Genomic DNA, 24,273 nt, shown 5'->3' with positions numbered 1-24,273 from the left:
AAGTGGGACCACAGTTCACATGTAGCCCTCATACAAAATGGAAGCTCATTGAGGGCTGGAACAGTTCTTTGTGTCTTGTATCCCTAGTATCTAGCATAGTGCTTTGCACATAGAAGGTGCTTAATAAATGCTTAGGGGCATAGCACTATAGATTTACAATCGGGAGGGAACTCAGATCATTTTTTCAACTTTACAAATAAGGGAAGAGGCCCAGAGAGAGGAAATCTGCCCAAGATCACGCAGGTAGAAACTGAGGAGGCTGGAATTCCCAACACTGCAGATTTTTTTCACTGCTCTGTGATCCATGGACCGAATTACTGGAGTGTTCAGAAGTTCACCCTTGTGGCTCAAAGCTCCTAGAAAGACAGGGAAGTCGGAGCATGGAGCCTTGGGAGGCCATAACCAGCCTGATGGTCTTCTACATCAAAGGACTTAAGTGAAAGTGGAAGGGGTCCCAGAGCCTATAAGGTCCCACCCCTTTCTTTCGGGAAAACTAAGGCTCAGTGACACCCAAAACATGTTGAAAGATGTAAAGGACCAGTCCCAAAAATACGTTAAATGACTTGAAATTGACAAGGGTGGGGGGAGGGAGAAGGGAAGTCGTGCAGCTGAAAGTGGGGGGGTGGAATTTGAGGGAGGGATCACATGTAAACTGTGGTCCCACTTCTGTGTTTACTTTCTACCCACCCATCAAGACTTAATAACACTGCACCCCCCACCCCCTCCCGTGATGCAGTGCCAGACTCTACCCTTGTGACTCCAAAGCCAGGCTCCTTCCTGTTGCACCTGGATTGAGGAGGGAGAGGAGGGACAAGAGGAAGAAGAAGCATGGCCACTAATAGGATTATGGGAAACACTGGAAATTACTTTGAATTTCCTCAGCCTCTTTCATGTGGTCTGATTTGGGACACTTAAGTTGCTTCCCTTCCTCGGCCAGTCTGGTTACTAATTATCGATTATGCTAAGGGACTTCTATTTGGTTTCCTTGCTAACTGACCTACGGACCGACTATGCCCAACGCATGGGATATTTGGCCTTCTCTAATTCACACAGAAAACTGTGGCAGCAGACCTGGCCCAGGCACATCTTCACTATTACTATACCTCAGACAAAGCCTGGACTCCCTCCTCTTCAGGGCAGGCAGCTAGACATGCTTCCCTTTTGCTCCATTTGCCCTGGGTGTCACCCAAAAGGAATTGAAATGCACGTTTTCAGAAGAAAAGTATTTATTTGAAGCCCGTACAAAAATACTTAAGCAGGCATAGTAATTTTCTTTCAATGACCTGATTTTAAAATCTCTAGCCTGCAGTACCCTTTTTTTTTTTAAAACACAAAAATGGTCATTTTTTTGTAAATAGAATCTATATTGAAAAAAATATTTCCACAAATCAACAGCATAGAAAACATATGATGGCATCCATTTTATTCCCTTTCCCAGTGTAGGCAATACCATCTGGTTTCTGGCACTGAAACAGGCATCTATTTAAGAACAAAATCATCTTGAAAAACATTTTCCAGGGATGATAATCTAACTAGTGATTCCTTTTAAGACCAAGACAACATTGCAGAAATCCTTAGAAACAAAGTGACACACATTGCCAGAATGCAGCAGGCAGGGTTACAAGACCAGGGAACCAGACCCCCCAATGTCCACCCTGAAAAACTTCCCACTCTTAAGCCCATGCTGGTCACTTTACCTCTGTCCAAATGATTACCAAGCATATACCAGGTTATGCTCCCAAAGGGTCTAGGAAGGCAGAGCCAGTCTTCATCTGAACTGGGAGAATGGAGTCGTCAGATTCAAACCATCTCTGCTCTGGGGAATCCAGGCCTCAGGTTGTATTGAATGAGGCTGGTGGTCTTCAGGCCCTGAGACAGCCCCACGGAGTCCTTAGGACTCTTTCTTGGCTCCCCCTTTAAAAAGGCAGCTTAGAGTAATGGACAGAGCCATGAACCTGAAGTCAAATTCTGCCTCGAAATAACTGTGTGACCCTGGAAACAATCACTTCCTCTTTCAACCTCAGTTTCCTCATCTCTGAAGTGGGGATGTCCACCTCACAGAATTGTTGTGAGGACCAAAAGGATAATATATGTGAAGTGCTTTGCAAACCTTAAAACTCTCCATAATTGTGAGCTATTATTGTGGATTCTACAGGAAAGGGGCTTACACCAGGCTCCCCACCTGCAAAGTGTCTGAATAACTTCCCTTTCTAGGTGCCAGGGTATGAGTCATTTATGTGGGCTCCAGCAGAGCACCCCCATCTTGGTGACTAACAGCTATATAAACTGTTCTCTCCTACCAATAACTGGCTCCTTTAACATGCCAGAGGCCATCCACGCAAAGCTCAGTGTAACTATCTCTGGGCATCAGATAGCATTTAAATAGAAAGAGAAGGTGCCAACCACCAAGCACAGCTGAAGTTCAAAGAGAAAAGCCAAGCTCCTACTGACCAAAACATCTGCAAAGACCAAAACATCTGCAAATTACTGAACAGGGAGGGTCTATGGAGGGGCCACGGAATCATGCTTATCATCTTCAATCTACATGTAGTTGAATACTCAAAGGTCTCAGTGAAAGGTAAAATTCTACATAAGGAAGGATAGGGAGCTCTCCAGAATGGAGTTCTGGGCGTGGGGGCCCCCACCCAGTTTTCTAAAGACAGATGTGGCCACACAAGGAACTCACTATGAAGCAACCGGTTTTGAAAAGGAAAGGTATAGAATCCAGAAGCGAAGGTTAATAACAGGAAGCGGACACCATGCGGTCCTGAAAATCAGAACGAGGGAAGGAGGCTGATAGCAAATAGTTATAATGGAAACAAGTTGCGTTTGTTGCTGTAGTTCATTTGGGGCTTTCTTGGCAAATGGCCGCCAGAGGAAGCCCAAAGATGGGAAAAGGCCACTGCTCAGGAGGCAGGAAGTGATGAGACCAACCGATGGACAGCTGGACTAAATGACTGCTGAGGTCTTTTCCAACTCTGTGACTGTGACTGTGATTCTAAGCAGCTCACCCTGAATTAGGGTGATTAGCACAGGAAGGCAACTGAAAATGGCCTCAGATTCAACCCAACAGGTTGATTCAAGTTTAATCAAAATCCGATTCACCCTGTCCATTGGTTACAGTGATTGACTCAGAAGTTCAGAGCTCTGCCCATAGCTCTCCTTAGCCTCGTACAGGTCCCTGGCCAGCCTTGTGCCTCAGTTTCTCACTTGTAAAATTCAGTAAGGCGTCTACCTGCTAAAGTAGTAAGTTAGCACGTCACAACATGATAGGTCTACTATTGGGCTATAATCTAGATATTCTAGAAGGCACATATATTTGCAGTTCTGGTACTTCCCCTTCCCAAAGTTATTGTCCCAGTAAAATGACCCAAATTTGCACATGGTAATTTAATCCATGTGCCCCCCTCCACCCTACCTATTGCTGCTCATGTGGGTCACAGGAAGGAGCAGCAAGGAGAAGACCTTTGAATAAATCAGAACTGAAATGCAGGTGTTGACCTTCCTGTGTTCCCACAAAACTAGCCAATGGTGGCCAGTGGTCAACATGAGCCCAGTATCAACAGAGGCTTGTTGACTGATATTAAGTGGGTGAGGGTCCAGTAACCAGGGCGATCTGGTGCCAGAGTTTGGTGGGAAGCCGATAGGGCACAGAAAAGCCTGTGACCCTTCCTAGCTGGGAAACTCCTGACAAGGAGCCTGAGCTTAAGTCTCCACATTTATAAAGTGGGGGTAAGAACAGCACCTGCCTCCCAGAGTTGTTGGGAGACTCAAATGAGATTGATGGATGTAGAGCGCTGGGCAGACCGTAAAATGCTACAGAAAAGCCAGCTATCATTATTATTACAAGCCTATTTCACTGAGGGCCAAGACTCCAAGTAGAATATATATATTTCTACCACTCCCCATGCCCAATCCTTTCTCCCCTTCTCCTTCCCCCATCCTCCTCCTTCTGCTGTGAATCACAGAATCTCAGAACTGGAGAGGCTCACAAAGGTGACTCAGGCTACCCCATACCTGGACAGGAATTCTGATGCATCATCTCTGAAAATGAGAAATCCAGCCTTCCCCTAGAGTCCTTCTAGGCCGGGGGACCTGTAGCATCTTAAGGCAACTTATTCCACTTTGGGGGGGAGGGGACTAATTATTAGGAAGGCTAATTGTTACTCAAAACCTGCCTTCTTGCATCTTCCACCCTCAAATACTTGCAGGTGGCTGTCACATTCTCTCCCTTAGTTTTCTCTTCACCAAGATGAAACTCTTTCATTTTTTCAATTGTGCTTCATACAGCCTGCTCTCCAATTCCATCACCATCTTGGCTTCCCTTCTCTGGAAATGCATCAAGCTCACAGAATCTTCAGATTTAAAGATTCATCTAGTCCAACCCTGCCATTCTGTACTGTAGATGAGGAAACAGAGGCCCAGAAGTGATTTGCCCAAGATCAACCAAGGTAGTAAATGGAAAATACAGGTCCTCTAATCACAGATCCAACAATCTTCCCCAGCTTTTCCTAAAATCTAGAAGCTTGTAAAATTGGCCAGCTACCCAGCATAGCCTTATTGTTAAAAACTGAAAGAGGAGATCCTTAATACATAAGGAGAAAATCCATTTACCCAAGAGGCCATAGGCTCATTCCATCCAGCTACAAAGAATGGTACCTTCCTTCGTAAGTTAATAAGTCAGAGGTTGAAGTGGGGATGCTGGCAGGATAGCGAAACTCACCAAGACAGGTATCTGTTTCAAGCCATTGCTCCAGAAAGATTTCAAGCACGACTCAGGTCATATCAGGCAGAGAAAGGGGTCGAGTGCTGATATAAGACCAAGGAGTCTCATAGCTGCTTCACCAGATCTCAACCTCATCAAATCCTTCACTGACAGTTGGAAAAAACCTTAGCAAGCACCTCATCCACCTCCTTCATTTCAGAGATGAAGAAACTAAGGCCTCAAGAGAGAAATAGCTAGCCCAAAGTCTAACAGGCAGTAGAAGCATCAGAGCAAGGCCTGGAATCTGGGTCAGAGATCAGCAAGCCACTCACCACCCACCACGTGCTTGGTTTTATATGGCCTACAAGCTAAGAATGGTTTTTACATTTTAAAATAATGTTATTGGATTTTAAACTTTAATTTAAAATTTAATAATCTTATTGTATTTTAAAATGTAAAAGCCTTTCTTAGCTTGGAGTCTGCAAGAGTAACCAAGATCTCCGGATTCTAATGGAGGCTCCTTTCACTCAGCCATGTTACATTTCATCAGAAAGATGAAGGTGGTAGCTCCACCTATGCTTCTGGCCTCTCCTGGTTACTGGCAGACACCTCAAGGGAATAGCTCAGAACAATCTTTCCCCTCAAATCATAAGAAATTAGAATTAGGGACTCTGATACAGGTAATAATGTGATTCAGATGAAAAACCCCAAGGGAAGGGGTGCAAAGAGGGAATAAGATGGGAGGAATGGGCTTGATCTATGTCCCCACTTGGGGGAGGAAGGTGTCTGCTTTCAGTCACTTACCATAACCTGGGTTTGCCAGACCAAGAGTATGGCCAACTCCCTCCAGGGCTAAGCTGAAGGATATCTCCCATTCCAGCATCATTTCTGTAGAGCACCCCAAATGAAGGGCTAAAATCCAAAAGCCTAATTCTCCCCATACCCAGGATTTTGAAGAGCTTTGGGATGAAAAGCATCCCCAATATCACATGTGTGTTCTCTCTCTCTGTGTAGAAAGAGATCATCCTTTAAATATAGCAAGAAATTGAGAATATAGTGACAAACCCTCAACGTAGGAAATAGAAAGTGAAGGAAGAGAATTATGAAAGGAGCTATCAGAAAACCCTGCGTCATGCCCAGCTGCACTCCGCAGAAGTCAAGGGCATGTTGCTTCCACAAGACAATCCCAGAGGCTCTCGACCTGGCAAAAGGTCTGACCGCAGCGACCCTGTCTGCAGGGAGAGGAGGAGGAAGAGGCTAGATGCCACTCACTGTGGACAGAGATGCCCAAAGGACAACGTGGAGTCCCACGGTTGGTGGAGGGGAAAACAATAAATTAAAAGCCAGATATGTCATCTTCCAGTCCAGTATAAATTAATGCAAACTGCAGATTTAAAATAGAATCAATTATAAGATTCTCTCATCATAAAAATTTAAAGAGGCAGCAATCTTCAGATTGTACGAGGGCCCCAGGACCGAGAGCTCACTAGAACCAAGACACCCCAGCCGTTAAAGCGGGTCTCCATCGGCACCACCCGAGTGCAGGCTTGACCGCTCAGGGTGCGCCAGCCTGGGCTCACACGGCGCCTTTCCCTTTAACGTCCAGCTTGCTGTTTGGCTCCGACTGTTTGCTCAGCTGCTCTTCTGTGAAAGTGATGTAGGAGTACACCAGGCTCCCAGCAATACTGTAGGGAACAAGAAAAGTCTGCGGTGACCAAGGCAGAAGAACAGCTTGAATATGTGGAGCCTTTTTGTCTATTAATAACAACTACCATCTCAAGTCTTTACTAATAATAACCATTACTTAGGACAAAGGATGGGGCAGTGAGGTGGCGCCACAGTGCATAAGTGCTTGGAGTCAGAGAGACTCATCTTCCTGAGTTGAAATCCAGCCTTAGACATTAACTGGCTGTGTGACCCTGCACAAGTCACTTAACCTCTGTGTGCCTTGGTTTTCTCATCTGTCAAATGAGCTAGACATGGCAAACCATTCCAGTATCTCTGCCAAGAAAACCCCAAATGGGGCCAGAGAGCTGGAAAGGACTAAAAACGACTGGGAGACAGAAACAAAAGACAGAGACAGGAACTGGGATTTCACTGGTACTCCCTCTATAAATACAGGTCAGCCTGGTAACTGCCCTGCAACCGGGTCCTGGAAAGACCCCCAGAGCACTGAAGAATGACTCGCCCAGGGTCACACAAGCTTTCTGGGTCAAGAGGCAGGACCCAGATCTTCCTGACTCCACAGCCAACTCTCATCATTGTAACAAGCATTGAATAATCTTACTCTTAATTAAGGAGGCAACATGTTTTAATAGACAGAGAGATGGCCTCTGAGTCACAGAAGCCAGAAGTGTAGGCACCTCCTGAAGGACTGGAGGAAATCCTGAGGAAAGATCTGCTCCCCCAACACCCCCATCCTGACTTCCCCTCCAGGTGCCTCATATCCAGACATGATGTGTTGTGTTGTGTTATTTGCTATTCTGTTATCGAAATATTTCCAGGAACCTCAATTTTGCATCAACCACAAAGAGGACAGCAGAAGGTAGACAATATAAAGTAAGGCAGAGAGCCTGCCCCTCTGCCTAAATGTAGCAATTTTCCTAAGCAGGGTCTCCGATCAAGACTGAGCTCAAAATGTTTGGACTAAAATAAACTCTCTGAAGCAGCAGACGAGGGAACCACACAGACCTTAGGGGCCATTATTTTGCTCCTATGTTTGACCTAAGCTAATTCTTGTAACACGGCATTACATTTATATTATTCCAGGTGCTCTCTCCCATAGAATCTCAATTCCTTGAAAGCCGGGGCAGTTTCAGGGTTTCTGTTTTGTTTTGTGGGTTGTTTTTTTTTTTTGTCTCTGTATCCGCCGGGGCTTAGAGGCAAATATAGCACTTAATAAATGCTCATCCATTGAGGGATCACTAAAAGCCAAAAAAGGCACAAAGCAGCGCTGCCTTTAAGGAGTTTACCATCTACTTTCTACTTTTCTTTTGGAGACACTGTGTATCTTCTCTCTCTAATTAAATTCAAAGTTTCTTATAAGCACAGACCATGCCTTATACAATGTAATACTCTCTAGTACTTAGTAACGTGTGGTGCTCTTAGTGGGTCTTCAGTGTTTAGTGAATGAAACAATGAATATAAACATACTGAATGGAATTCCAGCTAACCTACCAGTCCGGCAGGGAAGAAAAGCTGATTCCAGGATAAGATAAACCTGAGGCAATTAGAGAATTGCCATTCTAAAGAATGTTACTTAGCATTCTAAAGAGTCTTCAGTGGAATGTTTCTTAGCATTTTAAAGAGTTTATTTAGCATTCGAAAGCCTTTTCTTTAGAGTATGACTTAGCACTCCAAAAAGCTCTCCCTAGAATGTTACTTAGCATTCTAAAGAACCCACCTTAGAATGGTAATTCAGAAAACAGGGTTTCAAAAATCAAAGCCCCAAACCCCCAAGGTTCCTCAGAAAACAGACCAAATTAACTCCAGATCCAACCCATAGGTGGGTTTTTTTTTTGGGGGGGGGGGAGGGTTTATTTTTTGTTTTTAACATATCCATTGTTATGCAAGATCCTTCAGGGAAAGTAATGTCTTTTCTTAGTTCACTAAATAGCTTTGCAGAGTATGCAGGTATTTATATACACACACAACTAACCCTTGAAGTTAAAGAGCTGGGAGCTTAGATCAGAATGACCCAGCAGAGAGGGAAAGGCTCCTTTCTCCACCAAGTCAGAAGGAGGAGCAGGGGAAGTGGGGGGTGAAGGGGAAAGGAGGAGAGAGACCCCAAGGATTAGAAATTCGAGGGAATGCTTCTTGGGTCTCGCAGTTCTGGTAAAGGTGGGAGGGTGTCAGTTGTTAACTACCCTATATGGGTCAGGCAAATCCTCTCTTTCCAAGGAAAATTCTGATTAGGGAAATTCTCTAGAATGCTAACAAAAATGCTGGCTGGGAGATGGGGGGGGAGAGGAATAGGGGAAAGGGAGGGATGGGGGGGGGGAACGAGAAAGAAAGAAAACTCCAATGTAGTTTCCTGTTTATTCTTACTGTCCAGCCCTGCTGGTCCAGCTGAATGTTCTAAAGGGCAGCAAAAGCGGGAGGTTTTTATTTTTAGATCCCAGAAGCCTAGGGCAACGCCTGGCCATCTTAGGCTAAAGGAAGCCAGGCTTGCTGAATTGAAATGAATCTAATTAGAGCAGCAATTCAATTCCAAAACTTTGGAGAAGCCTAACCAGTTGAAAGGGCCTTCCTGTTCCCCTTTACCAAGTGAGTTTACTAAGCAGATCCACTCTGCATTTTACCACCTGGGTGTGACCTCAGACAAGTCACTAGCCCTCTCTAAGCCTCATTTCTCCTTCTGGAAGTTGGGGGAGCCTACTCCCTAGATGACCTCTGAGCTACCTTCCAGCTCTAAATCTGGGATCCTTGAAGCTGGGGATCAGAAGAGACATATTACCGGGAGAAATAGAGGAGATTTTAGCCTGTGCTAGGAAAGAAAACTGAGAATGAGAAAAGGTTCCCTATGGAGAGGCCTGGAAGAATGACTGCCACTTCTCAGATCACTAGGCAAAGGGACATACACTAAAGGGGCCTCTCCTGGACCCTCCTTGAGAGCAGGGCTGGGTTTTGGGTTTGGTTTTTTTGGGGGGGTATGGTATACAGGAGGAGCTTAATGATTGTGGACTGGTAGATTCCCCCAATTGTCAGTAACACCCTCCCCACACCAAGATAATAATTTGTTTACTTTGTAAATATTTCCTATTTACTCATCTGGGTACATGTTGTTTCCCCCAGCAGAAAGGAAGCTCTTTGAAGGCAGGGATGATTTAATTTTTGTTTTTGTATCCCCAGCACCTACTACTGTGATTGGCACACAGTAGGGACATAATAAATGCTTGCTGAATTGTATCAGAAACGATGGATTTAAGATAGCTTGAATGAGGTGTTCTAATCAAAGGATGAGAAAAGCAGTGGTGGTACAAGGGAAAACACAATGACTGGAAACAAAGGACATGGGTTCAAATCCTGACTTACTACCTGTATGACTTTGAGAAGGTCACTTAATTTCTGTGGGCCTTGGTTTCTTCATCTCTAAAATGGGGGTGGGGTGTTGAGCCAGTGGCAACTAGGAACTAGTCAGAAAGACCTGAGTTCAAATCCTGCCTTGCATATTTGAGAGCTGGATCACCTCAGACAAGTCACTTCATAACTTTTCTGGGTTTCAGTCCCTCACTGGTAAAATGGGGAAACTAGACCTGAGGACTTTAGGGACCCTTCCAGATGTGAAGATAAAATCCTATGACCAAATGGCCTCTGAAGATCTTCCCATTTCTGGATCTATCATGCTACGGCCTAGGTTCAAATCTCACCTCTGACATGACCTATCCAAGGGACCCTGAAGAAGTCACTGAACCTCTTCCTCATCAGTCAGTGAGAGGGCTGGAGGACCATTATGGCCTTTCTAGGTCTAAAGCTAGGATCTCATGATATCAATATGCTGGCTGGAGAGTGAGGGAGTGAGGATTGGCATTCACCTGAGAGTCTCCATCAGACTCCTCCTCTCCTGGAGTCAGAAGACCTCTGTTCAAATCCAGCCTCAAACACTTACTGTAGCTGTGTGACCTTAGGCAAGTCATTTAACTTCCATGTGCCTCAATGTCCTCAACTATAAAAAGAGGATAATAATAGCTCCGACTTCACAAAGGTATAGCAAAGATCAAAGCAGACAATGTGTGTAAAGCGCTTTGTAAACCTTACAGCTGGATGTAAAAGTTAGCTATTGTTACTATTATAGAAAAAGAGCTATTGATCCTAGGGGTTCCCAACCTAAGGTATGTGGGGATATGAGAAGCTTGTCCAAGGAGAAAGGAAATATTTGGTAAATAATTATATTCTCTCACTGAAATGACACCATTTTATTTCTTATATAAATATGCACCGCAAAATCTAGAATTTGTTTCCTTTTAGTCTGTAGTCAATAAGCATTTATTAAACACCTACTATGTGCCAGGAACATTAATTAGGGGTAAGAAAGACAAGGAGCATGGAAACAAAAAAGTTTGGGTCTATTCTGTTAAAATAACAAGGTGATGAGGCAGGATCTAAGGAACTGAATGCAAGCAGGCTCAACTAGCCTGTGCTCTGACCTGTGCTCAGTAAACAGTCATGATCAGAGATGATTCTCACCAATCTACCCTGGACCCCACAGGGCTTCAAACAGAGGGGAGATGAGCACGATGACTACATGAAGGCAATGCTCTGAGGGCATCTTTACTGCCTACAGGCTGGCCCAAAAGGAATAAAGGATCACAGCTGGGAAGGACCTCAGAAACCAACCCTCTTATTTTACAGATGAGAAACTGAGGCCCATGGAAATCAGTAAACTGGTCCAAGCAGTAAACTCCCGAGGTAGGATTTGAACTCAGCTCCTCTGACTCCAAAGCCCAAGACCTCTCCACTGTGCTCGCTCCTCCAACTCTAAGGTTCTTTCTCATGGAATCAGAGGAGCTGAGTTAACCAGAGACTGACTTATGACACCTAGGTTATTCCTCCTCTGGGCCTCAATTTCCTTATCAGGAGAATGGGCATTACAGTGCCTCCAATACCTAGCTCATGGGGCTATTACAAGACTCGAAAGAGATCCATTGCAGACCTAAAGCATTATATAAATGTGAGTTATTAGCAGCAGCAACATCCTCATCATTACATGCTCAGTCACATAGCCCAAGTCTAAATTAAAGGTATATACCAAGCAATTCAGGAGAAGGGCGGTAACGAGCTGGGTGATGAGGATAGGCTTCAGGGAAGAGGGAGCTGCCTGGCTGATCCCAGCAGAGAACCAGGGCTTGGGAGGGAAGGCAGGGAGTTGTGCCCATGGTGAGGAAAGGGAGCAGTCTAGACCAGGGGGCAACCTAGGCAAAGTCAGGGAGACAGGGGAAAGGACCACGGAGTAATACCGGTCTCGCTGGTATTCAGAAGGTCCCGGAGGGAGTATGGAGAAACCAATCTGGAAAGAGAGGCTTGGGTGGGGTGGGAGGTATGACTTCAAATTCCAAAGAGAGGACTGCATTGTATCCTAGAGGCCATGGGGATGCACAATACGAAAATCATATGCAGCTGATCAGAGGATGGAACAGAGTGGTGAGAGTTGAGGCAGGGAGCCCAGTAAGGCCAGTGCAGTGTCCTGAGAGGTGATGAGGGAGGCACTGACCTAGGGTGGCTGCTGTGAGGATGGAGAGAAGGGGAGGCACAGGAGAAGGATGTGGCAGGAGAAAGGATGACACTGAGAAACTGACTAGGTCAGAGGGGTGTGGGGGAGGGGAGAGCTGAGGATGAGCCTGAGGCCAGAACCTGAGAACCCCAGGAAGATGAAGATGGTGCCTGGACAGGAAGAGGGAAGGGATGAAGAAGGAAGGGTTGGGGAGAGGAGAGAGGGAGCAGGGAAGATACAACAAACGACTTCTTTGGGTGTTCTAGGCAAACACTATCTTCAGCATCTGTTTCTCTTTCTTTTTTTTAATGGAGTGAGAGAAAAAACAAATCAATTTTTGTTCAGCAAAAACTGAAATTAATTTAAAAATAATAACTGAAAATATAAAAATATGTATTTGTTACATCCCCCATTGGAAGTGAAGATCCTTGGAGGAAGAAGTGTTTGACTTTTATCTTCATGTCCCCAGAGTTAGAGAGCGGGGCACATAACAGTAGGCACTTAATGCTTATTGACTGACTAATTAACTAAATAGGCCCCTACCATTTACAAGTCTAGACTTTAGCCTCTTTTTTGTGTCCCTAGCATTTAGCACAGTGTCTATACACAGTAGAGGCTTAATAAATGTTTACAACAGCTAGGTGGTACAGTGAATAAAGCACAGGCTCTGGAGTCAGGAGGATCTGAGTTCAAATCTGCCCTCATAAACTTACTAGCCAAGTGACCCTGGGCAAGTCACTTAACCATGATTGCCTCTAAATGAATGAATGCTAATTGACTGGTTAACAGAACTACATAATGTTATTGATAGAAGGAACATTAGCAGTTATCTACTCCCAGGATCAAAAAGATCTAGAGGAGGAAGGAAGCTTATGGGAAAGAGAATAAGCATTTATATAGCACCTACTGTGTACCAGGCACTGGACTAAATGCTTTTTTCTTTTTTCAAATATTATCTTACTTGATCTTAGGGGACATCAAGTCGACCACCCTCCCCCTTTTAAGAGATGAAGAAACTGAGGCCCCGGTGACCCAGGCAGCATCTTAACCCAAGCCTTCTGAGTCCAAACCTGGTCTTACTGCCACTGATATTTTCCCTAAAAGACACTACATTTATACTCTATTTTATAAATATATTAATTATTTTATATTTATTTCACATCATATTTTTACATTTCTAGTAGCCTTATGGTCCTAAGTCCACTTTATAGAAGAAGCTACCCAGGCCCAGAAGGACAAGTCAATGTTCTAAGGTTCACAGAGGGAGGACCAGGCCCCAGGCTCTCTGACTGTGATCATCGTTCTCTCTGCCATTCCTCTCTCCTTCCTCTAGCAGAACAAACTTCAGGAAACACAGTGCAGAACTCTGGTCTGGACTCAAGAGATCTGGGTTCAGATCCCACCTCTGCCACTTAATAGCTATGGGACCTGGGGCAGGTCTATTCACCCCTGAGCCTCAGTTTCCTCATCTGTAAAATGAGGAGGTGGGCCTGGATGGCCTCTGAGGTCCCTCCTATCTAGGATCCCAAGATCTTCCGGCCCATAGCTAGTAAGCCTCAGAGGCAGGACTGGGACCCAGGTCTTATGGGCTCAACAGTCGTTGCCTCATTCCCAAGTATCTCTCCCCAAATGCATCTACCCCACAGGCCATCCCCCAGGCTTCACTTGTCAAGGTGGTGCGATAGGAACAATGATCTGCTTACCTGATATTTAACCCAATGAAATTTGTCCATGTGAAGATATAGTCTCCACCAAAGACCATTCCAATATAAGTTATTAAAATATTCTGAAAAGAAAGAATCAAGAGTTTACTTAGTTTTGGGATCTCATTCCATTATCTTTTCATATACTTGTGTTTAAAAAAGACACATACACATAGACACACACAGACACACATAAACACACACACACACACACCCACATACACACACCCACACCCACACACACACCCACACACACACACCAAAGAGCAAAGAGCAGGAGGAAGGCTGGGTTCACCTGTCCTCTTTCCACTTCCCCTGAAGGCAAATATTTTCACCAAGGCTCTTGGAGATACCAAACTTTGTCTTGTGCTAGGCCTGGCTGACATCATCCATCATATTGAGCAAATGCAGGTGCCTCAAGGCAAGGACATGCTGACAGATTTGTCACCACAGGAACTAAGGGAACTGGGTTTTCTCCAAGGAAAAGCCAAAGTCTGAATGGACAGAACTAGGAGGCCCACTTCCCTTTCTGAATATCCAAACACATTTTCCCCAATTTTTCTACATCAGTCTGAGACATCAGGGTCATGAGACATACTTTGGGAGTTGCCATTGGAATGAAAAGTTTCTGTGCCTAACAATACCCAAGCAGGTCCAGACAACTCTGCTGGGTAACTGAATAACCTTTATTTTTTAAAAAAAAGTTTTCTTCTCTTCTGAATGAAACTGTCTTAATCTCCAGGCCCCCAAAGGGGTGGGCTGGGGGGGAGTGTTCTCCTTTGTTGTTTTTTAAATATGTGTTTCCCCACCTGTCTTCAGTCACTTTGGCCCCTCTCCTGTCTTTGTGTCTGGAAAGAATGAATCCTGGGGTGGGGGTGGGGAGGAAGGTTAGACGTTGATGGGAAAAGAAAAAGCATCATCATTGAAACATCTAAAAAATGCCCAGAAGATGGAAGCTCAGAAAGGGCCACAGGCTAGTCAGAGCACAGCTGGTACTGCCAGGTTAAATGCAATGAGGGTCAGATAATGGGACCTGGGATATCACTGGCACAGAGGACTCCCCCATGAGGAAGAGCCTCCTACCAACGGAGCCTGGCACTTTCTCTACAACTTATAGAGTTGCCAGGAACACTGAAAGCTTAAGTCACTTGCTCAGGGTCACACAGATACACTGAATAGATAATCAATCAGGCAGCTAGGTGGCACAGTGGATAAAGTACCAGCCCTAGAGTCAGGATGATCTGGGTTCAAACCCAGCCTGAGACACTAACTAGCTGTGTGACCCTGGGCAAGTCACTTAACCCTCTTTACCTCAGTTTCCTCATCTGTAAAATGAGCTAGAGAAGGAAATGGCAAACCACTCCAGAATCATAGCCAAGACAACCCCAAAAGGGGTCACAGAGAGTTGGATATGACTAAATAAGAACAAACAAATGGAACCAGATATATGTAACAGATTCATGCTTCCCCATGCAATCCTCTTTTTTCTGCCCTTTCTTAATGATTGCCAAGTTCGTAATTTTAAAAAGGAAAAGAAAAAAAAGATAAGGAATATGAAGTCACTTCGTAAACTAAAAAACTCCTGTATATGTATGAGTGGCTAATACTACTTAATTATTATTATTTTAAAAACAAAATTAATGGACAAAATGTTAAAATAATAACAGTGGAGATAGTCACTGGGAAGTAAGTGATGTAGTAGAAGATGGCAAAGAAAGAAAGAAAAAGAAAGGAAGGAAGGAAACTTAAAAGAAGAAACAATAAATAGTCTCCACATTCTAACCAGAATCTCAAAGAATGGCTGAGGGATAAATCAGAGGCACTTTTTCTGGTAATTAAAAAAAAAGGAACAAAGCAAGTCCCTGTCAATTGGGGAAAGACTGGGGAAATGGTGATGATGACGTTTAAGTAATATGAGGCCACTGAACCATAGGAATGAGGAATGAGGAGTTCAAAGAAGCACAAGAAAACTTGTATGAATTGATGCAGAGTAGACGAAGCAAAACCAGGATGACAGGTAATCATGACAATGTAACTGAAAACAATACCGAAAAGTAGCTGATCTCAGATTCATTGTAGCAGCCAGGCAGCTCCACAGTGGCTAGAGGGTTGTACTTGAAGTCAGGAAGACCTGAGTTCATATCCTGCTCCTGGTACTCACTAGCTAAATGACCCTGAGCAAATCTGCCTCAGTTTCCTCATCTAGAAAATGAGGTTAAATAAATCACCTCTGTCCCAGCTTTGGGAGAGAATCAAATGTGGTAAATGAGCACTTTGCTCATCTTAAAACTTATATAAATGCTAGCTATTAAAGGTAAAGACCCGTCTTGAGTCAAGACAAGAAAACAACTTATTTTTGAGGTGCAGAATGTCAAACACCTTGTCAGAATATGTTGCCTGATTTGCTTAACTATTTCGCTTATATTGCAGGAGAGGAGGCTTCGGTGGGGCATTTAGGGGAGAGGTGGTATCTTAGGAAATCACTGTGTTGTCACAACAAAAAGCATCGATAATTATTTTTCAAGTTTTTAAAGACTGGGTAGAGAGGACGTGTTAGGTCACATGTAGAGAGGTGGCCATCCAGTCCAACCATCTCATTTTACAGATGAGGAAAGTGAGGCACAAAAGAGGTCCAGAGAATATCTAAGGTCACAAAGATTATTAACAAACAGCCAAGCCCATTCAAACCAAGGTCCCTGCTCCAGATCCATCCCTCTTTCCACTGTACCATAAATTGGAAGAGGCTGGGGAAACTTGTAATGGTACAAAATAAAGTCCATCAAAGCCTGAGCTGCTTGGATAGAAGATGTTCCCTAAGGATGTAATGCTGGCACCTAACTGCTCCTTGGCTGGATCACCCTCCAAACCCGAATAGAGAGAAGGCTTGGGCTGACACGAACGACAGCCCCCTCTCCTTCTGCAGCCCTATGCTCTTTCTGTTCTGGAGACACAGGGCATCCTGCTCTGTTACCTTCTTGTTCTTAGAGCAGCCTCATCACAAAGCCAAAACAGAGTCGAGAGAGCTCACTCAGTGGTGGCCGTGGCTCTCACCTACGTACGTTTGGCTTCCAGCTTTCCTGGGCAGTTGTTACAAGCTTAATTTAGAACTCTGTTTGCACCAATGCTCCATCTCCATGGTTTCCATTCACAGCCCTTCTGGAGCTCAAACCCTAGGCCAACTCCCCAGATGAGTTTGGGTAGGCAACCAAGATGCCATGGGAAATCCCTACAGGACAGAGCCCCCTGACCCAGATGGGATGGCAGGAGGGAAACTGCAAGATGTCTTAGGCATCAGAATCTGCTGCCTTCCTCCCATTTGGTCACACACCTTTATGTCTCTTATATAACTTTAAAATGATAACAGCCAGCACTTACATAGTGATTAAAGGTTTAAAAAGTACCTTACCTATGTTATCCCAATAGATCCCCCTCAACTACCCTGTTGAGAAATGCTCTTATTAACCCCATTTTACCGATGAGGAAACCAAGGCAGCCAGAGGTTAAGGGACTTGCCCAAGGTCATACAGCTAGAAAACTGTCTGAGGCAGGATTTGAACTCAGGTCTAGACCCTGTTGCCCTGATACAAACCCATGGACTCCCAGCCCCTATCATCTGCATCGACACAGCATCCTCAGGACATAGACCTTTCCATCTGCCCTGCAGTTGAACTCTCCCATCAGTACCATCTGCCCTCGGTAAGCTCCCTGAAAGCAGGGACTCTTGTCAGTCATATGCCTAGCCCATAGTGCATAGCAAACATTTAATAAGAGGATTGGTATTCCAGTTTACTGCTTATCTCTCTTTGGGCACAGTGGAGCAGCTTGGGGTGAGGAGAGGAAATGGGAGATTATGTCTAGCCGTCATTCTTGAGGTTGCCTTAAAAAGGAACACAGTAGCATGTCTCCTGCTCTCAGTACAGAGGTGGTGGACCACAGGTGCAGAATAAGGCAGACATCTGCATGTTGACTGACTGTTACTTATTTCACAAGGGAGGGTTCTATGGGCCAGGGGACAGATGGACATCATTGGGAGTGATGGTGATGAATGAATGAATGAAAGAACGAACGAATGAATGAACAAACAAATGAATGAATGAATGAAAAAGCACTAACAGGACAAGCTGTGATGGAGATTTAAATACAAAAGCAAAGAACGGATATTAAAAAGAGGATCAATTAACAAACATCAATAAAACATTTTGAAAAAACTTAAGTATCAGAGTTATTTGCAAAACTGTCAGCAGATTCTGTGCCAGGCTTAGGGAGTTCACCAGGCTGGCAAACGCTTTCCAGTAAATCTGCACCCTCAAGGAACAGAGCTTTTCCAACTCACCTTAATACAGCCGACTATGGTGGTCGTCAGAGCAGAGTTATACTGTGTGCAGAGTACCGTGGCATACATCAAGATGAACCTAAAGGAGGAGAGAAGGAATTTTAGCTGCAGGAGGAGTCCAGCCAAAATCTGCCTCCCCATCATCCCTCTCCTTCCCGCCAGTGTCTGACATCATCTCCTGCTGATCTCTCTGTGTTGCTACTTCTCTGGGTCCTTCACTAACGGACTACCACCAGAGAGGCAGCCAATGGAAACAAGCTAGGACCTGGAGTCAGGAGCCCTGGTTTTGAATCCTATCCCAGGCACATATTAGAAGGGAGAGGAGAGAGAAAATGGGCTGCCTGCATGTGGGAAACGCATAGTGCTTTTAAAGAAACCATTCCCCCTCCACCCCCCAGGCTTCTCCTTGAAACCAAGGCCCATCTTTCGGATCCTAATACCCTTCTAGTGGTACTCTCCAAAGAATTAAAAGTTGCCTGTTACCAAAAAGTCAATTCCGAGGCCCAAAGTGGATAGAGTTACACAGGCTTTATACATTGTATTCCCTGATAGAATGGCAACTCCTACAGGGCAGGGACCATTTTATTTTTATCTTTGATAGGGTCTAGAACCCACCCAGAGCTAGAAGGGACCTCGAAGCATTTAGACCAAGGGTGGGGAGCCTGCAGCCTCGAGACCACATGTAGCCCTCTAGGTCCTCAAGTGTGGCCCTTTGACTGAATCCAAACTTCACAGAACAAATTACCTTAATAAAAAGATTTGTTCTGTAAAATTTAGGCTCAGTCAAAAGGCCTGTACCTGAGGACCTAGAAAGCCATGTGTGTCCTCGGAGCTGTAGGTTCCCTACCCTTCATCTAGATCAACCCCCCATTTTACAATTGAGAAAACTAAGGCCCAGAGAAAGTAGACAACATGACCAGCTGGGAATCAAGAAGACTCATCTTCCTGAGTTCAAATCCTACCTCAGACTCTTACTAGCTGTGTGTCACGGCACCCTGTTGGCCTCAGTTTCCTCATCTATAAAATAATCTGGAGAAGGAAATGGCAAACCGTTCCAGTGTCTTTGCCAAGAAAACCTAAATTGGGGTCATGAAGAATCAGATACAACTGAAAATGACTGAACAACAACCCACAGGATGTCCAGAGAACTCAGGGCAGAGCAATGGATGGAGTGGCCTTTGGAGAGTGCAATTTGACCTCCACGTAAGCCACTGGAACCATCATGAAAGCTAAGCCCAAACGCAGGGGCTGCCTCATAGAGGCTTCGGGTTGTTCTGCACTGCTGGTCTTTAAAGAAAGGCTGGATGATGGACGCCCTGTGAGTAATGTTGGTGATACGATTCTTGTTGGGGCATGGAGGGGTCCTCCCTGTTCTGAGGTTCTGTGTGGGTGAAACGAGTGGCTAAGAAAGCCCCGTCTTGCAAATGCCAGACAGCGGCAGTAATAGACCTAAGACATCCTGGTCAATGAAATGAAACAGAATGTGAAGCACTTTATGAATCAGAAAGTGTTCTATGAATGCCAGCTAGGGACCTTTTGTTGTGCAGTCGTTTTTCGGTCATGTCCAAATCTTGCTGACCCCACTGGGATTTTCTTGGCAGAGATGCTGGAGTGGTTTGCCATTTCCTTCTCCAGCTCATTTGACAGATGAGGAGATTATCTATATATATAATTAATGAATAAATACATATAGCCATACATGGATGAGTGAAGTCAGCACTCTTCCTACTGTATTTTATTTCTTCATTAAGCCCGAGATGACACAGACAATAAATCTCCCAGGTAAGCCTTGAACTCAGTTCCTCTGTCTGCAGATCCAGCTCTCTTTCCCCCTCACCACACTGTCAGTGACTCAGAGGAAGCACCACAGCTTGGGGCCTGAGTCTAACACCATCTGTTCCAAGGATCACAAAGAGAAGAGCTGGAAAGGCCCTTCAAGGCCATCCAAGCCAAACACCTCATTCTGTAGCAGAGACTCAGACTGCTTGTGACTTTGACAAAATGTCCAAGGTAGGATTCAAACCCAGGTCCTCTCACTCTAGAATCAGTGCTTTTTCCACTGTAAAATGCTGGCCTCTCTCCACCAGCCATGACCCAATCTTTATTCTGTTAGTACTTTCTAAGGAGCTAAGTGAAGTCTCTTCATTGAAAGCTCTAAGACACATGAAGAAGGGAGGGGAAGGCAAGACCTCTGTGAAGCCTCCATGTGATGTGGTGCAAAGACTCTGGTTCGGAGTCAATGACCTGGGTGTGAATCCTGGGGACAAAGGGGGGGGGGTCACTTTCTCTCTTCTGGGCCTTAGTTTCCTCATCTATTAAATAATGGCATTGGACCAGGAGGTCTCAAAGGCCCCTTTCAGCTCCAAAATCCTAAGAGACAACCAAGGGGCACAGGAGAGATCATCATTCCTCCAAGAAAGCTGCCTTCAAGAGCAGCAGCAGCAGCAGAAAAACCAAAACAAGAAGATGGCGGCTGGAAAGCAGGGACGGGCCTAAAGCTCTCCCCCAGAACCCTCCCAACACCTATACAAATGGCTCTGGACAAATTCTAGAACTGCAGAATCCAGGAAATAGCAGAGGGAAGCAGGGCTCCAGCCCAGGACAGCCTGGATGGTCGCTGGGTAAGGTATATCCTACATGGAGCTGGGAGCAGAGCCCAGGTGGGAGCAAGGCAGAACAGGCCCTAGCACCCTGAATCAGTGAGCTGCGGCAGTTACCAGACTTCTCAACCTACAAACACCAAAGACAACAGAGAAGGTTAGTGGGAAAAGCTGCTGGGGACAGGGAGTTTGCGGCTCAGCCGCCACCCCAGGGGCAGCGGAGGTTGGGCAGCTACAGAACTACAGCTGTAGTTGCTTCCAGCCCCAGGACCACCTGGTGGGAGGAATTAAGTGGCAGATCAGAGCAGGAGTGCAGAGCCTACTCAGATCAGAGTCGCAGTCTGGGTTGGTGGTTCTTGGGGGAGGAGGAACACTGGTGTGGCAGAGCTTGCTGTGCAGAAAAAGCTCTGAAAACAACAGCGCAGCCCCCCAAGCTTGGGACAAAGTACTCTCTACTCTACAAGCAGTCATACCCCGATGAAAAACTTAAGGGTCAAGTAGTTGGCTGGGAACATGACCAGGCAGCAAAAACAGACTCATTTTCAGACTCGGACTTTGGAATCTTTCTCTGGTGACAAAGAAGACCAAAACATACAGCCAGAAGAAGTCAACAAAGTCAAAGAGCCTACATCAAAAGCCTCCAAGAAAAACATGAACTGGTCTCAGGCCATGGAAGAGCTCAAAAAGGATTTGGAAAAGCAAGTTAGAGAAGTAGAGGAAAAATTGGGAAGAGAAACGAGAGTGATGCGGGAAAACCATGAAAAACAAGCCAATGACTTGCTAAAGGAGACCCAAAAAAATACTGAAGAAAATAACACCTTAAAAAATAGACTAACCCAAATGTAAAAAGAGCTCCGAAAAGCCAATGAGGAAAAGAATGCCTTGAAAGGCAGAATTAGCCAAATGGAAAAGGAGGTTCAAAAGACCACTGAAGAAAATACTACCTTAAAAATTGCATTGGAGCAAGTAGAAGCTAGTGATTTTATGAGAAATCATGATATTGTAAAACAGAACCAAAGGAATGAAAAAATGGAAGACAATGTGAAATATCTCACTGGAAAAACCACTGACCTGGAAAATAGATCCATGAGAGATAATTTAAAAATTATTGGACTACCTGAAAGAGCTTAGATATCATCTTTCAAGAAATTATCAAGGAGAACTGCCCTGATATTCTAGAGCTACAGGGCAAAATAGAAATTGAAAGAATCTACCCAGCACCTCCTGAAAAAGACCCCAAAAAGAAAACTCCTAGGAATATTGTCCCCAAATTCCAGAGCTCCCAGATCAAAGAGAAAATACTGCAAGCAACCAGAAAGAAACAATTTGAGTATTGTGGAAACACAATCAGGATAACACAAGATCTAGCAGCTTCTACATTAAGGGATTGAAGGGCTTGGAATATGATATTCCGGAGGTCAATGGAGCTAGGATTAAAACCAAGAATCACCTACCTAGCAAAACTGAGAATCATGCTCCAAGGCAAAATATGGATTTTCAATAAAGTAGGGGAGTTTCAAGCTTTCTCTAAGAAAAGACCAGAGCTGAATAGAAAATTTGACTTTCAAACACAAGAATCAAGAAGAGTATGAAAAGGTAAAAGAGAAAGAGAAATCATAAGGGACTTACTAAAGTTGAACTGTTTTGTTTACATTTCTACATGGAAAGATGATGTGTATAATTCATGAGACCTCAGCATTAGGGTAGCTGAAGGGAATATATATAGACAGAGGGCACAGGGTGAGTTGAATATGAAGGGATGATATCTAAAAAAATAAAATCAAATTAAGGGATGAGAAAGGACTATATTGAAAGAGAGAGAGAAAGGGAGAGATAGAATGAGGTAAATTATCTCACATAAAAGGGGCAAGAAAAAGCAGTTCTGTAGGAATGGAAGAGGGGGCAGGTGAGGAGAAATGAGTGAATCTTGCTCTCATTGGATTGGACCTGAGGAGGGGATAACATACATACTCAATTGGGCATCTTACCCCACAGGAAAGAAGGAGGAAGGAGATAAAAAGGGGGGATGATAGAAGGGAGGGCAGATAGGAGGAGGAGGTGCTCAAAAGCAAACACTTTTGAAAATGGACAGTGTCAAGGGAGAAAATTGAACAAAGGGGGATAGGATAGGAAGGAGCAAAATATAATTAGTCTTTCACAACATGAGTATTGTGGAAGGGTTTTACATAGTTATATGCATGTGGCCTATGTTGAATTGCTTACCTTCTTAGGGAGGGTGGGTGGGGAGGGAAGAGGGGAGAGAATTTGGAACAAGTTCAAAAAAACCAGCTTTTGCACAAAATTGGGAAATAAGACATACAGGCAACGGGCATAGAAATCTATCTTGCCCTACAAGAAAGTAAGGGAAAAGGGGATGGTGGGGAGTGGGGTGACAGAAGGGAGGGCTGACTGGGGAATGGGGCAATTAGAATATATGCCATCTTGGAGTTGGGGGGAGGGTAGAAATGGGGAGAAAATTTGTAATTTAAACTCTTGTGGAAATCAATGCTGAAAACTAAAAATATTAAATAAACAAACAAACAAACAAATAAATAAATAAATAAAAGAAGGGGAAAAAAAGAGAAACTCCAGAACCAACACTTACCCCATGACACAGGACAGTGTAAACTGCAGAAGGAACAAAGTGTCAGTCCAGCCGTCATAATCTATTGCCTGCAAAACAAGCAAAGTGTCGGTTTTTGAGGTGAACCTCCTTCCCAGTGTCCATCAGCCAGCCCCCAGAGCACCCCAGGGACATTCCAAGGACAGCAGAACCAAGCAGCAGCCACTGGGACTGCCCCCCCCTTCTTCTCCATATGGCACTGAGGAAGGCTTTGGATTCACCCTTTCTCCTCCCCACAGGGAAACAACTTGAGATCTGTCAAAAGGCGCCAGTCCTATTGGGCTGACTCAAAAGTGTGTTTGGCTAATCTCGCTAATAATTCCTCTCCAGATGGCATCCAATGTGCAAGAAGGAAATATTTTCAGAAGCGGGACAAAATGATATTTTCCTTCCATACACACTAGAGTATAGGAATGTCAAGGCAAAAGAGATCTAGGTATCCAATTCAGCCCAGCATCCATTCTCACCTACAAGGACAACAGTTTTAGGAAGCAAAATTCTTGAAATAACCTCTTGAAAAAGGGTCTCCCCCCAGCGAAAAGAACAAAGAGGCTCCACTGCAAATGATCATGTAACCAGAGGATGAATACACGAAAGCAAATCCCCTCCCTTCCTGGCTTCTCAGTTTCTTCATCTGTAAGACTACAGGGCTGGACCTGAAAACCTCCAAGGTCTCTTGTAGCCCAACAGCAAGTGTGGCTTCTTCACCTTTCTATGAGTAATGGGCTCCTTTGGCATCTGGGGGGCCTAGGAATGCCTTCTCTGAATCATGCTTTCAAATGCATGAAATAAAATAACATAGGTGAAGAAACTGGGGGAGATGGAGATAAAGTGACTTGTCCAGGGTCATAAAGCTAGTATGTGTGGCACGATTTCAACTCTGGTCTTCCTGGTTCCAAGTTCAGAGCTCTAGACCCCGATCCAGCTGGCTGCTTTGCTAGGCACTGATGGACTGTTTGTATTGGCTGTCATCGTCCCTCTTCCCCCGCCCCAGTGCCCCGCCCCCCCGGCCGGTATCCCTGTACTTCCACCTCTAAGGCTCTCTGGCTTCCGTCAAGACTCAGCTCTAACTCAGCCTTCTGCAGGATGCCCTCCCTGT

At 44.8% G+C, this 24,273-nt stretch overlaps 1 protein-coding gene across 1 annotated transcript in view; it reads right to left on the bottom strand.

Annotated features, from left to right (window-relative positions):
• Window positions 1–1,208: 1,208 nt before the first annotated feature.
• The window catches only part of SLC35D1 (solute carrier family 35 member D1), a 58,595-nt gene continuing 35,530 nt past the window's right edge, over window positions 1,209–24,273 (bottom strand). Inside the window, exons 9-12 of the mRNA XM_036754709.1 lie at window positions 23,157–23,224; window positions 17,952–18,030; window positions 13,619–13,701; window positions 1,209–6,390 (exon numbers count right to left, since the gene is read on the bottom strand). Of these exons, the coding sequence (XP_036610604.1) occupies window positions 6,282–6,390; window positions 13,619–13,701; window positions 17,952–18,030; window positions 23,157–23,224 (339 nt within the window). The 3' untranslated portion in view covers window positions 1,209–6,281. The remainder of the gene's footprint in view (window positions 6,391–13,618; window positions 13,702–17,951; window positions 18,031–23,156; window positions 23,225–24,273) is intronic.

This window comes from Trichosurus vulpecula, chromosome 4 (genome assembly GCF_011100635.1).
Source record: "Trichosurus vulpecula isolate mTriVul1 chromosome 4, mTriVul1.pri, whole genome shotgun sequence".
NCBI lineage: Eukaryota > Metazoa > Chordata > Mammalia > Diprotodontia > Phalangeridae > Trichosurus > Trichosurus vulpecula.
Note: the sequence above shows the minus strand (reverse complement) of the source record. Positions and strands in the feature narration are given on the sequence as shown.